Genomic DNA, 14,887 nt, shown 5'->3' on the forward strand with positions numbered 1-14,887 from the left:
CAGGTGCCGTGTTCCAATACCCGTACTTTCCGCACTTGCTAGCCAAAATTTGAGTACACAGTACGTTCCAATTCAGATCCGGCGAAAAGAAGTATACTTCAAGGACCCGGATGCCGTACTCAAAACGGGCTAATCGTGAAGTGTGGATCGAAGGACACTCCCCGTACTCAACGGCAGCCATCTTAGCTACGTAGCGGAAGAGGCGGAGCCAGGCAAAACATTAATCAAGAGCTGCTTTAATAGAGTGGCGAAGTCACGCCCCTTCCGGTAGGGCTCATGGGACCTATGAGATCGAAAAATATGAATGGGTGTCAATGGAGAGAAAATAATTATTTTCTGGTCCCAGTCTTTATATGCCCTGGATTACACATATGTTGTTTGTGGATTTAAATGATAATTTTTCATGCAAAGAAAACTAAAAATGTTCGTGAAGAAGTTTGATAATTTTAGGTTTTATGTGAGGCCGCTTTGTGAACTACAGCTCTTCGCTGCTCTCGAAGGATATGATATACGTCGCCACACCCGCCCTAGGAACTCGGCACAGAGATGGCGATCTCTCTGCCCCACTTCACCGCTTTTTCCAAGGGGAGGATAAAAGCATCGAAAGAGGTGAAAACCATTATAAGTCGGGGCACGTGCAGAGTTTCAGTTATGCCGATGGGAAGATTGTCGGTCTTCTCCACGCCAGTCGCAGGGAGCGTGACGTCACATACGAGCCGTGTAGTCTTTCTCGTTGTGTTTTCTCTACAGCCTTTATCTGAACAATTGCACAATAAACGGTCGAACTCTTTGCATGAAAAATTATCCTTTATATCCACAAACAACATATGTGTAATCCAGGGCATATAAAGACCGGGACCAGAAAATAATTATTTTCTCTCCATTGACACCCATTCATATTTTTCGATCTCATAGGTCCCATGAGCCCTACCGGAAGGGGCGTGACTTCGCCACTCTATAATAGGTCAAATTCACTACAGCAAAAACAGTTGAATGGACACAAAATTTACATGTGTAATTTACAAATTACTGTATGTGTGAGAATGCACGTATGCATATGTACCTGCAAAAGTGTTCATTCAGTAACGCAAAACTAAGTGCAGACCTACAAGCCCATTCAGACACCAAGACACAAGTCTACTGTTCTCTCTGAACACCGTAGAACCAACAGACAATTTATACACAAGTGTTTTATAGTGATCACTGTATGGTGACAAAGACGAGATACATTTCAATGGAAAAATTATTAAATAATAAGCTGAGGGGACAAAGGCAAAGCCAGCAGAAGCAGCCCTAGATAGAGAACTAGTGTGGTTTGCAGCAAGTGAAAACCAGCCAATGTCTGTCATGACTCTTTACCGCCTAACCTCAGCCTCCAACACCGAGAGCAACTGTGGAAACATTGAAAAAATAAAGTAACAAGAACAGCATCTATGTACAGCTCCTGCAGTGACCAGTGACGTCTTCATGTCATTGCAGCCAATCACAGCTCTTATCGAATGGCAGAACTCAACAAGCATGAAACAAAACAACGAATGTTAGTTGGCATTAAGATAAAAAAATAGTCAAAGAAACACATCTGTCAGACAAAGAAATGTTTTCATCCATCATTTCATTAAATTGTATTCACAAAGCCCATATCTGTTGTCTTCACAGCTCTCATCTGTCCATTTAATGTTGGGCTGCTGCCCCCAGTCCCTCCTTAAGCAGTTCTTGTCCTTGCCACCATCAGGTTTCCCTCCACTCCAGGAGGGGTTATCCACTAACAGGACGGTCCCATCAACCCATCTCCACAACCCCTCACTGGCCTCATCTGTCGCTCCGAGCCAGAAGTACTCGGCGTATCCGCTAATGAAGTCCATCTCCTCTTTACTGTCCACCACCACCAGATCTGCTCCGAAGGAAACACAGAGCTCCCTGCTCTTACTCCAGGATCCCCTCTCACTGAAATATCTGTAACATTTACAACCCAACTTATACCAACCACCTTGACAGTCCTTTTTACAAAGCAGCGAGTCTCTCTGCTCTGTCACATTCTTCAGCCTTTGGACAAGTTGCTCCACGTCTCCGTCCATGCATACGGTCTTGTGTTGCACTGCGAACCGAAGCAGTCCAGCCAGCAGGGCAACAGACAGCAGGACCAGAAGCACCACCACAGCCCTGATCTGACGCCGAGGAGGGCTCACAGGGTCCGGCTGCTGACTTCTTACTGTTCCCAGAGTATTGGAGGACTCCTCTGTCCCCACATAGTCCTGGTGTTGTTCTCTGAGGCTCTCAATGCTATCGTAGATCTCCACTATCCTCTCCTCTCTCTCTCCTTGTGTGTTCCTGGCAATGTTGTGCGTGGCGTGAATCACCTCAGCCATATTCTGGTTTAAACTGTTTTCAGAGTTTCTTATCGTCCTACCCCTATGAGTGCTCGGTCTTTCTGTGCGTTTTGAATGCCAGCATGTCAAAGTCTTAACGCCTACTTTGATCATACAGGAAGTATTTTAACCAGAGGCTACCTGCTACATGTGCTGGCAGAGTCACTGTGTGGTAAGACACATCCTGTTTTCTTAGTTAGTGGTACATGCAGTGCATCACTTATGGTCATAACCATAAGGTTGATTTGTTGATCAACATCAAAAGGACCAAATTAACATCAAGACATTCTTCAAATACACATTTGAGCCATAGGTCTTGGCTAACTGTTAATTAATGGCTGTGTCTGTTAAAGCAGATCATTTGATAGACGTTGATGATATTATTGATGTCCACTCCAGAAAGAAATTCCATGTTCGTGCCCCCCTTAAGTTACAAAGCAGATCTCCCCCTGGCCTACCAGGTAGGTAGACAGACAGGTAGGCCGTCTAATCATTAATTTGGCCCGAGATTAACGATTGGACGGGCTTTTTGTAGTCCTGCAGCATCCCAAGATATCAGATTTCCTTTATTATAGTCGGCGCCTTCGGTTTATTAATTGGGTCTGGATGTACAGGATCCACAATAATGAGAAAAAATGCTTGATGGTGGACGGTGGCAGATGGTAATCATGGAATATAAAAAGCACTCTGATTGGCTCAGGATATAGCCAATGAGGCACAGTGAATCAGCAGCGTTAGGAGAGAAGATTTGGGTGAGATGTCACAATTTGGTCCGTGTATTACCACAACTTAAGGGTTTACCACATATTACATCGATGACCCTTGACCTATGATAAGCAGCTGCTGAATGACCATGTTGCACACTTGATATTGTTTAACTTTGACATGTAACAGAATAACTCGTGTCTATACCAAAGTCAAACTCAACCCTCTGCAAAAGTGATTAGTAATATATAGAGAACAGATGGCAAGAGTAAGAGGTACACATTTGTACGATCATTTGGCAGATGCTTTTAACAAAGCGTCCTAACAATAATGTAACTGCAATAATGACATAAACACGAGTGACGGAAATGTTAGTAGTTTTATTCTAGGCACCGTGTGTGTGTGTGTGTGTGTGTGTGTGTGTGTGTGTGTGTGTGAGTGTGAATGCACACACTGCAACGCAAGTGTTGTATACTTCTTTGTTACTTGGATAACCATTCTGCGGTTGGTGTTATGGCGCATAACATCTCGGGTTCTCTGACATCTCTGGTATTTCCACAACGAGGCTCGTAGTGGGGGTTATCTCAGTTATGGTTGAGAAGGAATTGGGGGAAAGGAACTTTGGCTTTGACTCCCTGAAGTACATAAACCGCGACATGGAGGAGAAAGGGATTGTTGCACGCGATTGGGGCGGTGGTGCGTTGGGGCTCCGGTGGGAGAAAATCACGGTCAACAATCGAGAGCAACAATCCCTGTCTTCCCCATGTCGCGGTACATTCTACTTCAGAATGACGTGGAAGTGGAAGAACCAGAGACGTCGGAGAACCCGACACAGTCGTTTGAGGATTCATAATATCGTCTGGAGGCGCAGACAGCTTTTGGCCCTGATAATATATATTATATATGATATAGATATCTATGTATAATATGATATTATTTAGATATAGAGCTCCAGGACCGCCGGAGCAACCGGAATGTTCTAGAATATTTTACAGAACACGGCCAAAAGCTGTATGCGCCTCGCCATTGCAATACATCCACTGTAAACACGAGTGCATGGTACCGTGGCCGCAAGCTACTCAGGGCCACACCCCCACCCTCCACCTTGACCCGCCTCTAAAAAAAGGGATGTTTGGGGAAAGCTCATTGTTTGACTGGCTGGTAGTGGTACTGTATTAGGGGCCCCCTAACAGCTATATAAAAGCATTCATAAAGTAGCATGCCATGGGATCTTTAATAAAATATCAGCAAAACATATTAATCAAGAGCTGATTTAATAAAAGGTCAGATTCACTACAGCAACCACAGCTGAATGGACATTACATTTACAGTTGAAATGCAATTTACTCTGTATGTGTGAGAATGCATATGTACCCTCAAAAGCTTTCCTTAACTTAAAATTAAGCTTCTACCATTTGAATTGACCACTAAGGAGTCTGACTTGTACTGATTGTAAAATGATTCTCTCTGAACACACTGTTCTATCTGAACACTGTAAAACCACCAGACAATTCATGGTTGTTTTGTAGTGAGTTACATTGGGACAAAGTCAAGATACATTTAAACAGAAAAATAAGTAATCAATAAATTAGCTGAGGGGACAAAGGCAAAGGCAGCAAATGCAGCCCTAAATAGAGAACTAGTGTGGTTTGCATTAACTGAAAACCAGCCAATGACTGTCATGACTCTTTACCTCCTAACCTCAGCCTCCAACACCAAGAGCAACTGTGGAAACATAAAAAAAATAATGTAACAAGAAAAGCATCTATGTACAGCTCCTGTAATGACCAGGGAAGTCTCCTTTTAAGGTGTGATAACACCTTGCAGCCAATCAAAGCTTGTATCGAGTGGCTTAACAAGTATGAAACAAAACAACAAACGTCTGTTGGCATTAAGATATAAAAAATAATCAAAGCAATAAATCAGTCGGACAAAGAAATGTTTTCATCCATCATTTTATTAAATGATTTTCACAAAGCCCCCAGTTTCTGGCTTCACAGCTCTCATATGTCCGTTTAAAGTTGGGCTTCTCTCTGACCCTTCAGCAGTTCACTGTCTATGATAAAACACATCCGGTTTTCTTAGTAAGTGGTAAATGCAGCCTATCACTTATGGTCATAACCATGAGGTTGATTGTTCGAAACACATTAAAAGGACCAAAAGACACATCAAGACATTTTTTGAATACACATTTGAGCCTTAGGCCTTAGAGCAACTCAGGATCGGATTAAAAGACTAACCTTTTTTTTATTGAGTCCCAAAGTAAATTAGATATCAGGTGAATGTCTGTTTAAAGGGACCAAGTCCAAACTTAATCTAATGAATAAAATATCAGCAAAAAATATTAATCAAGAGCTGCTTTAATAAATGTCAAATTCAGTACAGCAAACACGGCTGAATGGCACTACATTTACAGATTCGATGCAATTTACTCTGTGTGTGTGCGAATGCATATAAGCATTATTTACCTTCGAAAGGGTTCCTTCAGTATCGCAAAACTAATAAGCTTCTAGCATTTTTAATTGACAAGGTCTTGTTTGACAACTAAGGGTCAGACTGGTGCAGTTGGTAAAATCAGTCTCTTTTAGCCGCTAAAACAGTTCAAGTGCTGCAGGCCTACAAGACAACAGGACACGAGTCTTCGTTTCTCTCTGAACACCGCAGAACTAGATAATTTATGCCACCACTTTATACCACAACCGGTATCACCCTTTTTTTGTTACTCCCGGTATCATGAATTGAAAGTAACAATTCATCTATTGAAAGTCCCCTGAAGAAAAGACTCCCCCTAAGTTACAAAGCAGATCTGCGCCCTTGTCTACCAGGTAGGTAAACGGACATGTAAGCCATCCAATCATTTAATTTGGCCCGAATTAAATGATTGGGCAAGCTTAGTATAGGCCTGCAACATCCAAAGATGCCCCATTTTATTCATTTATTTTTTCTGAGCATTCGATTCATGTATTGATTTTGGGATGTTAAGAATATAGCCAAAAGATGCTTCGAAAATAAATTGCCTATCCTAGCATTAACATGGCATCGCTCGCTTCAATTCGTTTTTCCACCAACGACAAAGAAGCATCTTCTGAAAACTTTGTTGCTTAGAAAAGCAAAAGTATATATAAAAAAAACGTTGATGATCCAACAACGTCTGAGTTCAAAGTCTGTTGTGTTTGTGTCCAAGTGACCGCGTGGGAAACCGACGTCGGAAAGAGAACGCTCCCCACATCCCCCGAGTCCTCCGCCTCCGTGGAGGGCGTGGTCCAGGGTTACCACGGTAACACTGCTGTTGTGAGGGTGTGCTATGATCATATGGAGGCCTTCCCGTTTTCGGTAACGTCCATTCTGAGGCCGGGAGAGAAAAGGTAACAAATGAGATGGTTGGGAGAACAAATGGGAGATTTTTTCGTATGAACTATCACTTCTAACGGGTGTACCACATACTAGATCAATGACCCTTGACCTAAACAGCTGCAGAATGACCATGATGTTTATACTGCACATTGGATAATGTTTCACTTTGACGTTGAATAGAAAAACACGCGTCTACACCAAAGTCAAACTCAACCCTCTGCAAAAGTGATAAAGAATATATAGAACGGATGGACCCAGTAGCAGGAAATGATTTGTACGATCACTTGGCGTATGCTTTATCCAAAGCGCCTTAACAGTAATGTAACTGCAATAATTACAGATACATGAGTAGTGACTGAACCATTAGATTTATGATGCAACTGTTCTAAGCAGTGGCAGCCCCAGAGGGAATTGAACCCTGGCACTAGTTGAGCGACCCAGGATCGGATTAAAGGACTAAACCATTTTCTATTGAGTCCCAAAAGTAAATAAAACAATAAATATCATGGTCCCATGAACAATGACTGTTCAAAGGGACCAAGTCCAAACTAAATCCAATTAATAAAAAATCAGCAAAACATATTTAACCTTTAATAAAAGGTACAATTCACTACAGCAAACACAACTGAATGGACACTACATTTACAGATTCAATGCAATTTACAAATGACTATGTGTGAGAATGCATGTATGTTTATGAACCTTTAAAAGTGTTCATTCAGTAACGCAGAACTAAGTGCAAACCTACAAGCCGATTCAGACACAAGGACACAAGTCCACAAAACAAAAAACTTTGACTAGAAACCAAAGTAGGAAAACGGAGAAGATCCAACAACGTCTGAGCTAGTCTGTTGTGTTTGTATCCCGCGTGCCCGCGTGGGGAAACGACGGCGGGAGGAGAACGCTCCCGACGTCCCCCGAGTCCCCCGCCTCCGTGCAGCGTGTGGTCCATGGATACCACGGTAACCATGGTGGCGGCTGGTGCCGCTGTGAGGGTGTGCTGTGATCGTCTAGACTAGAGGCCTTGCCGCTTTGGTGGACGACCATTCTAAAGGCCAGAGGAGAAAATGTAACAATAAGAATGAATGAATAAGAAATGTAAAGATTAAATGCAAGAAAAATGCAAGGAGAAAGTTCGCTTTTTTAATGTATATTATCACTACTAACGGGTGGGCTGCATATCGAGGACCCTTGACCTGCCATGAGCAGCTGCAGAATGACCATGTTTACATTTTATAATATTTCACTTTGACATTGAACAGAAGAACACGTGTCTACATCCAAGTCAAACTGAACCCTCAGCAAAAGTAGGCTAATAGAGAATATTTAGAGAACAGATTGCACAAGTGAGAGGAAATCATTTGGACGATCGTTTGGCGGATGCTTCCTCCAAAACGCCTTAACAAGAATGTAACTGTAATAATTACAGATAAATTAGCGACTGAAACATTAGGTTTATGATGCAACTGTTCTAAGCAGTGGCGGCCCCAGAGGGAATTGAACCCTGGCACTAGTTGAGCGACCCAGGATCAGATTAAAAGACTAAACTATTTTCAAAAGTAAATTTAAAATAATAAAAAAAGTCCATATCATTGTCCCTTTTATTTAAAGGGACCTAGTCCAAACTAAATCCGATTAATAAATCGTCAAAGCATATTAATCAAGAGCTGCTTTAAAGGTTGGGTATGGGATTTGCGAAACGCCAGCAGATTTTGAAAATACACAACTCAAATGGTCCTACCCCCTCTCCTTCAACGCTGACTCTGACTCCACCCATTCCAAGTACCTGGACGCGCAATCATGCACGAGCGCGAACTGAGATGCGCGAGAGCGAGCCAGGCTAGCGTAGGTTTTCGTTTAAGAACATGGCACTACATTCAGCTGTAAGTTGCACCCAGTACCGCGAGAAGTAGGGGTGCTGGGGGTCCTGCAACACCCCCTGTCCGAGGCCCTGTCTTATCACAGAAAACGATCATTTCTAAAAACTCCGGCCGAAGTGGAGATTTCTGAAAACGCCGGTTATGTGTTGTCGTGTCAACGGGGAGAAACGGGATTTTAGGTTCTGAAGCGTCACATTATGCACCAGGAAATGCTTAACGTCATGTGAGCGCCCGCTGTACCGTATTGGTCCGAATATAAACACAAACCCCATTGTAAGACGACCTATATTTGGAAAAAATATTTGAAGACCAGATCTTGTTTTTATGAATACATAAATTGTATTCATTGAAATAATATACGAAAATAAAAAGGCATAGAATAAAACACTGCATTGCCACTAAACAGTAGTGCAAATAGGCCGTACTGATGTGTACACCAAAGACTATTCCTGACACTCCTCTGCCCCGCTGTGTTCGCTCTGGCTGTGGTCGCTGTGTACCGCCTAACCTCAGCCTCAAACACAGAGAGCAACTGTGGAAACATTAAAAAAATAATGTAACAAGGGCAGCATATATATGTTCAGTTCCTGCAATGATGTTATCTCCTTTTAAGGAGATAACATCTTGCAGCCAATCACAGCTCTAATCGAATGGCAGAACTCAACAAGTATAAAACAAAACAATAAATGTCTGTTGGCATTAAGGTATAAAAGATTGTCAAAGAAATAAATCAGGCAGACAAAGAAATGTTTTCATCCTTCATTTCATCAAATTAAGTTCACAAAATCCAATTTTTTCGGCTTTACAGCTCTCATCTGTCCATTTAATGTTGGGCTGCTGCCCCCAGTCCCTCTTTAAGCAGTTCTTGTCCTTGCCACCATCAGGTTTCCCTCCACTCCAGGAGGGGTTATCCGCTGACAGGACGGTCCCATCGACCCATCTCCACCTCCCTTCACTGTCCTCATCTGTCGCTCCGAGCCAAAAGTACTCGCCGTACCTGCTAATGAAGTCCATCTCCTCTTTACTGTCCACAACCACCAGATCTGCTCCTTTGGAAACACAGCGCTTCCTGTGCTTATTCCAGGATCCCCACTCTCTGGTAACCCGGTAACATTTACAACCAAACTTATCCCAACCACCTGGACATTCCTGTTTACAAAGCAGTGAGTCTCTCTGCTCTGTCACATTCTTCAGCCTTTGGACAAGTTGCTCCACCTCCATGCTTACGGTCTTGTGTTGCTCTGTCACATTCGTCAGCCTTTGGAGAAGTTGCTCCACCTCCATGCTTACGGTCTTGTGTTGCTCTGTCACATTCTTCAGCCTTTGGACAAGTTGCTCCACGTCTCTGCCCATGTCCATGACTACCTTGTGTAGCAGTGCCAACCCAACCAGTCCAGCCAGCAGGACAACAGACAGCAGGACCAGAAGCACCACCACAGCCCTGATCGGACACCGTGGAGGGCTCACAGGGTCCGGTTGCTGACCTCTTACTGTTCCCAGAGTATTGGAGGACTCCTCTGTCCCCACATAGTCCTGGTGTTGGTCTCTGAGGCTCTCAATGGTAGCGTAGATCTCCACTATCCTCTCCTCTCTCTCCTTGTGTGTTCCTGCCCATGTTGGGCATGGTGTAAATCACCTCAGCCATATTCTGGTGCAAACTGTTTTCAGAGTTTCTTATCGTCCTACCCCTATGAGTGCTCGGTCCTTCTGTGTGTTTTGAATGCCAGCATGTCAAAGTCTTAACACCTACTTTGATCAAACAGAAAGTATTTTAACCAGAGGCTACTTGCTACATGTGCTTGCAGAGTCACTGTGGTATGGTTAGACACATCCTGTTTTTTAGTAAGTGGTGCATGCAGTGCATCGCTTCGATTAGCTCTCCACCGACGACAAAACACATCATCTTGTGAAAACTTTTTTGCTTTACAAAACATGTGATCAACATATCTGCAAAACAAAGAACTTTGAAAATAAATCAAAGTATATATTAAAAAACAGAGAAGATCCAACAACGTCAGAGCTAGAACTCTGTTGTGTTTGTATCCAAGTGCCCGCGTGGGAAAACGACGTTGGGAGGAGAACGCTCCGGACATCCCGAGTCCTCCGCCTCCGTGGAGGGCGTGGTCCATAGTTACCATGGTAACCATGGCGGCAGCGCTGCTGGTGTGGGGCTCTGCTGCTGAGATCATCTGGAGGCCTTTTCCGTTTTCGTGAACTTCCATTCTGAGGCCGGGAGAGAAAAGTAACAAATTAATAAAAAACTTTATTCCATGCGAGGCGAAGTTCTGCTAGTTTAGCTTTTTTGTATTTTGTTAGCCTAATAGCATAATCGCCTTAGTCATATTTTAAGGTTAATCTTTCATTAAGAGTGAAAAAAGCCTGAGTCAAATAGATGAATTAGGCAGATTGTGATTATGGAATGTAAAAAGCTTCTGATTGGTTGGATATAGCCAATGAGGCACAGTGAAGGAGCAGCTTTGGAGAGAAGAGTTGGGTTTGATATCACAATTTCGCCCGTGTATTACCACAACTTAAGGGTGTACCACATATTACATCGATGACCCTTGACCTGTGGTAAGCAGCCGCATAATGACCATGTTGCACACTTGATATAGTTTAACTTTGACATGGAACAGAGTAACGCATGTCTATACCAAGGTCACACTCAACCCTCTGCAAAAGTGATTAGTGCTATAGAGAACAGATGGCAAAAGTAAGAGCAAAAGATTAGTACGTTCATTTGGCAGATGCTTTTAACAAAGCGTCCTAACAATAATGTAACTGCAATAATGGCAAAAACATGAGTGAAGGAAATGTTAGTTTTATCCTACGCACGGGCGGCACCAGTGGGAAATTAACCCTGGCACTGGTGGAGCAACCCAGGATCGTATTAAAAGACTAATCTTCCCAAGTCCCAAAAGTAAATTAAATATCAGGTAAATGTCTGTTCAAGGGGACCGAGTCCAAACGACATCCGATTTAAAGGTCCCATTGCATGAAAATGTCACTTGATGAGGTTTTCTAACATTAATATCAGTTCCCCTCGCCTGCCTATGGTCCCCAAGTATCTAGAAATGGCGATATGCGTAAAACGAACACTAGGTATCCTGCTCTGCCTTTGGAAAAACAAAGCTCAGACGCGCCGATTTGGAATTTTGACATGTTACCATCCCTTTCACTGCTTTGCCCTCCAAGAGAATTTGGCCAGCCAATGAGACAATGAGCTACGACCGTGCGAGTGCCACGTGTGTGTGTGTGTGTGTGTGTGTGTGTGTGTGTGTGTGTGTGTGTGTGTGTGTGTGTGTGTGTGTGTGTGTGTGTGTGTGTGTGTGTGTGTGTGTGTGTGTGTGTGTGTGTGTGAATACACACACTGTAACGCAAGGGTTGTACACTTTGATATGTGGATAACCGTTCTGCTGTTGCTGTTATGGCGCATAACATATAGGGTTCTCTGACGTCTCTGGTATTTCCACAAAGAGACTCGTAGTGGGGGTTATCCCAGCCATGGTTCGAGAAGGAATTGAGGGAAAGGAACTTTGGTTTTGAATCCCTGAAGTAAATGAACAGCGACATGGAGGAGAAAGGGATTGTCTAGAATATTTACAGATCACGGCCAAAAGCAGTGTGCGCCTCGCCATGGCGATACATCCACTGTAAACACGGGCGCATGGTACCGTGGTCGGCCGCAAGCTGCTCAGAGCCACACCCCCAACCCCCACCTTGACCCGCCTCTAAAAAAAGGTTTGTGGAAAGCTCATTGTGGGTCTGGCTCGAAGTGGCTGTAATTCTGCATTAAGGCTGAATTTCTTTAACGTCTTCAAGAACAGTATTAGGGCCCCCCTAACAGCTATATAAAAGCATTCATAAAGTAGCATGCCCTGGGATCTTTAATAAAATATCAGCAAAACATATTCATCAAGAGCTAATTTAATAAAAGGTCAATTTCACTACAGAAAACACAGCAGTAGGGACATTACATTTACAGTTGAAATGCAATTCACTCTGTATGTTTGAGAATGCATATGTTCCCTCAAAAGCTTTTCTTCAGTAACTTGAAATTAAGCTTCTATCATTTTGAATTGACCACTAAGGGGTCAGACTTGTACTGCTTGTAAAATGATTCTCTCTGAACACTACTGTTCTATCTGAACACTGTAAAACCACTACACAATTCATGGATGTTTTGTAGTGAGTTACATTGTGACAAAGTCAAGATACATTTAAACAGAAAAATAATTAATTAATTAGCTGAGGGGACAAAGGCAAAGGAAGCAAATGCAGCCCTAAATAGAGAACTAGTGTGGTTTGCATTAACTGAAAACCAGCCAATGACTGTCATGACTATTTGCCGCCTAACCTCAGCCTCCAATACCGAGAGCAACTGTGGAAACATTAAAAAAATAATGTACCAAGAAAAGTATCTATGTACAGCTCCTGCAATGAACAGTGAAGTCTTCATGTCATCTCATTTTAAGGAGATAACACCTTACAGCCAATCAAAGATCTTATCGAGTGGCTTAACAAGTATAAAACAAAACAAGGAACGTCTGTTGGCATTAAGATATAAAAAATAATCAAAGAACTAAATCAGTCCGACAAAGAAATGTTTTCATCCATCATTTTATTAAATGATTTTCACAAAGCCCCCAGTTTCCGGCTACACGTCCGGCTGCTTAAGGGCTTCTCTCTGACCCTTCAGCAGTTCGCAGCTCGGGCTAGCAGAGTCACTGTGTATGATAAAAACACATCCTGTTTTCTTAGTCACTTATCACTTATGGTCATAACCATGAGGCTGATTGTTCGATACACATTAAAAGGACCAAAATACACATCAAGACATTTTTTGAATACACATTTGAGCCTCAGGTCTTGGAGCAACCCAGGATCGGATTAAAAGACTAACCTTTTTTTTATTGAGTCCCAAAGTAAATTAGTTATCAGGTCTCCCAAGCCCTAAATAGAGAACTAGTGTGGTTTGAAGCAACTGAAAACCAGCCAATGATTGACTATTTACCGCCTAACCTCAGCCTTTAACACCTAGAGGTACTGTGGAAACATAGAAAAAATAAAGTAACAAGTACAGCATCTATGTACAGCTCCTACAGTGACCAGTGAAGTCTTCACGTCATCTCCTTTTAAGAAGATAACATCTTGAAGCCAATCACAGCTCTTATTGAATGGTAGAACTCAACAAGTATGAAACAAAACAACCAATGTCTGTTGTTGGCATTAAGAAATAAAGAAGTCACAAAAATGTTTTAATCAATAATTTTTTATTAAATGATATTCACAGCAGTGAGTCTCTCTACTCTGTCAAATTCTTCCGCCTTTGGAGAAGTTGCTCCATATCTCTGTCCATGCTTACAGTCTTCTTCTTGTGTTTCACTGCCAACCCGAGCAGTCCAGCCAGCAGGGCAACAGACAGCAGGACCAGAAGCACCACCACAGCCCTGATCGGACACCTAGGAGGGCTCACAGGGTCCGGCTGCTGACTTCTTACTGTTCCCAGAGAGTATTGGAGGACTCCTCTGTCCCTTCTCATTCCTGGTGTTGATCTCTGAGGCTCTCTATGCTGACATAGTTTGCATTGCAAACCGAACCAGTCCAAACAATAGGGCAAAAGACAGCAGGAACAGAAGCACCACCACAGCCTTGATTGGACGCATGGGAGGGCTCACAGGGTCCGGCTGCTGACTTCTTACTGTTCCAAGAGCTTTGGGTTGATCTCTGAGGCTCTCCATGCTATCGTAGTCGTCCTCTATACCCTCCTCCCCCTCTCCTTGTGTGTTCCTGGCCTTGGTCATCATGTTGGGCGTGGAGTGAATCACCACAGCCCTGATCGGACAACTAGGAGGGCTCACAGGGTCCTGCTGCTGACTTCTGACTGTTCCCAGAGTATTGGAGCACTCCTCAATCTCCACATAGTCCTGGTGTTGATCTCTGAGGCTCTCAATGCTATCGTAGTCGTCCTCTATACCCTCCTCTCCATCTCCTTGTTTGTTCCTGGCCTTGGTCATCATGTTGGGTGTGGCGTGAATCACCTCAGCCATATTCTGGTCCAAACTGTTTTCAGAGTTTCTTATCGTCCTACCCCTTTGAGTGTTTGGTCTTTCTGTGCGTTTTGAATGCCAGCTCCTCAGTCTTAACGGCTACTTTAATCAAACAGGAAGTATTTTAACCAGAGGCTACTTGCTATATGTGCTTACAGAGTCACTGTGTATGGTTAGACACATCCTCTTTCCTTAGTGAGTGGTTTATGCAATGCATCACTTATAGTTAGAACCGTCAGGTTGATTTTTCTATCAACATCAAAACACACATCAAGACATTCTTCAAATACACATTTGAGCCATCGGTCTTGGCAAACCGGTGCATATTGTTAATGGCTGTGTCTGTTACAGCAGATCATTTGATAGACGTTGGTGATATTATTGATGTCCACTCCAGAAAGAAAGTCCATATTCGTGGCCCCCTCTAAGTTACAAAGCAGATCTGCCCCGTCCCCCGACCAGTTAGGTAGACAGATAAGTAGTCCGTCCAATCATTCATTTTGCCAAAGGTAAAAGCTTGGACGGGCTTAGT

The 14,887-nt window shown here is 43.1% G+C and overlaps 1 protein-coding gene across 1 annotated transcript; it reads right to left on the reverse strand.

Moving 5' to 3' along the window:
- Positions 1–963: 963 nt before the first annotated feature.
- Positions 964–14,355, reverse strand: LOC132448040 (asialoglycoprotein receptor 2-like). Its single transcript, XM_060039101.1, has 4 exons — positions 13,901–14,355; positions 10,397–10,528; positions 9,303–9,938; positions 964–1,848 (listed from the first exon to the last, which is right to left on the reverse strand). The coding sequence occupies exons 1-4, from the start codon at positions 14,353–14,355 to the stop codon at positions 1,608–1,610; spliced, it is 1,464 nt and encodes a 487-aa protein (XP_059895084.1). The 3' UTR covers positions 964–1,607.
- Positions 14,356–14,887: the final 532 nt, after the last annotated feature.

This window comes from Gadus macrocephalus, chromosome 19 (assembly GCF_031168955.1).
Source record: "Gadus macrocephalus chromosome 19, ASM3116895v1".
Lineage (NCBI taxonomy): Eukaryota > Metazoa > Chordata > Actinopteri > Gadiformes > Gadidae > Gadus > Gadus macrocephalus.